This window comes from Chiloscyllium plagiosum, chromosome 42, assembly GCF_004010195.1.
Source record: "Chiloscyllium plagiosum isolate BGI_BamShark_2017 chromosome 42, ASM401019v2, whole genome shotgun sequence".
In the NCBI taxonomy this organism is placed as follows: domain Eukaryota; kingdom Metazoa; phylum Chordata; class Chondrichthyes; order Orectolobiformes; family Hemiscylliidae; genus Chiloscyllium; species Chiloscyllium plagiosum.
In genome coordinates, this window is record NC_057751.1 from 5,075,088 (window position 1) to 5,076,847 (window position 1,760).

The window sequence follows — 1,760 nt, forward strand, 5'->3', positions numbered from 1 at the left end:
GAGGTGCTGCATTTTGGAAAGCAAATCTTAGCAGGACTTATACACTTAATGGTAAGGTCCTAGGGAATGTTGCTGAACAAAGAGACCTTGGAGTGCAGGTTCATAGCTCCTTGAAAGTGGAGTCGCAGGTAGATAGGATAGTGAAGAAGGCGTTTGGTATGCTTTCCTTTATTGGTCAGAGTATTGAGTACAGGAGTTGGGAGGTCATGTTGCAGCTGTACAGGACATTGGTTAGGCCACTGTTGGAATATTGCGTGCAATTCTAGTCTCCTTCCTATCGGAAAGATGTTGTGAAACTTGAAAGGGTTCAGAAAAGATTTACAAGCATGTTGCCAGGGTTGGAGGGTTTGAGCTGTAGGGAGAGGCTGAACAGGCTGGGGCTGTTTTCCCTGGAGGCTGAGGGGTGACTTTATTGAGGTTTACAAAATCATGAGGAACATGGATAGGATAAATAGACAAAGTCTTTTCCTTGGGATCGGGGAGCCCAGAACTAGAGGGTATAGGTTTAGGGTAAGAGGGGAAAGATTTAAAAGGGACCTAAGGGGCAACTTTTCCACACAGAGGGTGTTGTGTGTATGGAATGAGCTGCCAGACGAAGTGGTGGAGGCTGGTACAATGACAACATTTAAGAGGCATTTGGATGGGTATATGAATAGGAAGGGTTTGGAGGGATATGGGCCGGGTGCTGGCAAATGGGATCAGAGTAATGCACAATATCTGGTCAGCATGAAGTTGGATTGAAGGGTCTGTTTCCATGCCGTCCATCTCTACAAATCTGAGCCTAAACAGGGGACAACATGGGATGGACGTTCCTGCTGAGCAGGGGGGTCCAGACCCAGGGCTCACAGTCTGAGGACACAGGGTAGGACTGAGCTGTGGAGAAATGTCTTCACCCAGAGAGTGGGGAGCCTGTGGGATTCACTGTCACTGAAAGAGTTTGAGGCTGAAACATTGAATGTTATCAAGAAGGAGTTAGACCAAGTTCTTGGAGCTAAAGGGATCACAGGGTTTGGGAAGAACGTGGGAGTGGGGGACTGATTTGGATGATCAGCCATGATCATAGTGAATGGTCTAGCATGCTTGAAGGGCTGAATGGCCAATCCTTGCTGCCACTTGCAGCATTTCTGTGAATCTCCCTTGGAACAGAACTGGCAGGATTGAGATGGGGAACTTTTCAAAGATTAAATGGGTGAGTAAACAGATTGTAATCCGAGCCCATAGAATGATAGAGATCCAGGGGTATACCATTGGGTCCATCTATTCTGTGCTAACTCCTGGGCAGTGCCTTTCCAATGGAAAAGAGTGACTGTGGCAGAGGGGGATTTGCAATAACATAAAAGTGAAGATGGGCAGGGTCAATCACTTAGGGATGCAGCACCTCAGCTAATCCCAAGGTATCTCCCACCTACCTGTCACGAGGGGGTTCTGCTTGAGGTAACTCGGCAGCATTAACCCAAAAAAGATGGAAAATCCCAACACAAAGAGATTCCGAGAGGAGTTCAAGTCAACAAACTGAAGGTTGGACAGTCCGACAGCAGTGATCATCCCTGGAAAAGAATGACATCCCACTGTTAGAGATCCCACATCGATAACTCCCCAAACTCAGTAACATCCGTTCCTCAGCACTGACCCTCTGACAGTGCGGCACTCCCTCAGCACTGACCCTCCGACTGTGCGGCACTCCCTCAGCACTGACCCTCCGACAGTGCGGCACTCCCTCAGTACTGACCCTCTGACAGTGCAGCACTCCCTCAGTACTG

General features: G+C 48.5%; 1 protein-coding gene across 1 annotated transcript in view; it reads right to left on the minus strand.

Moving 5' to 3' along the window:
- The window catches only part of LOC122543048 (solute carrier family 23 member 2-like), a 44,940-nt gene that overhangs the window by 4,596 nt on the left and 38,584 nt on the right, over positions 1 to 1,760 (minus strand). Inside the window, exon 14 of the mRNA XM_043681244.1 lies at positions 1,410 to 1,547. Coding sequence (XP_043537179.1) covers positions 1,410 to 1,547 — 138 coding nt within the window. The remainder of the gene's footprint in view (positions 1 to 1,409; positions 1,548 to 1,760) is intronic.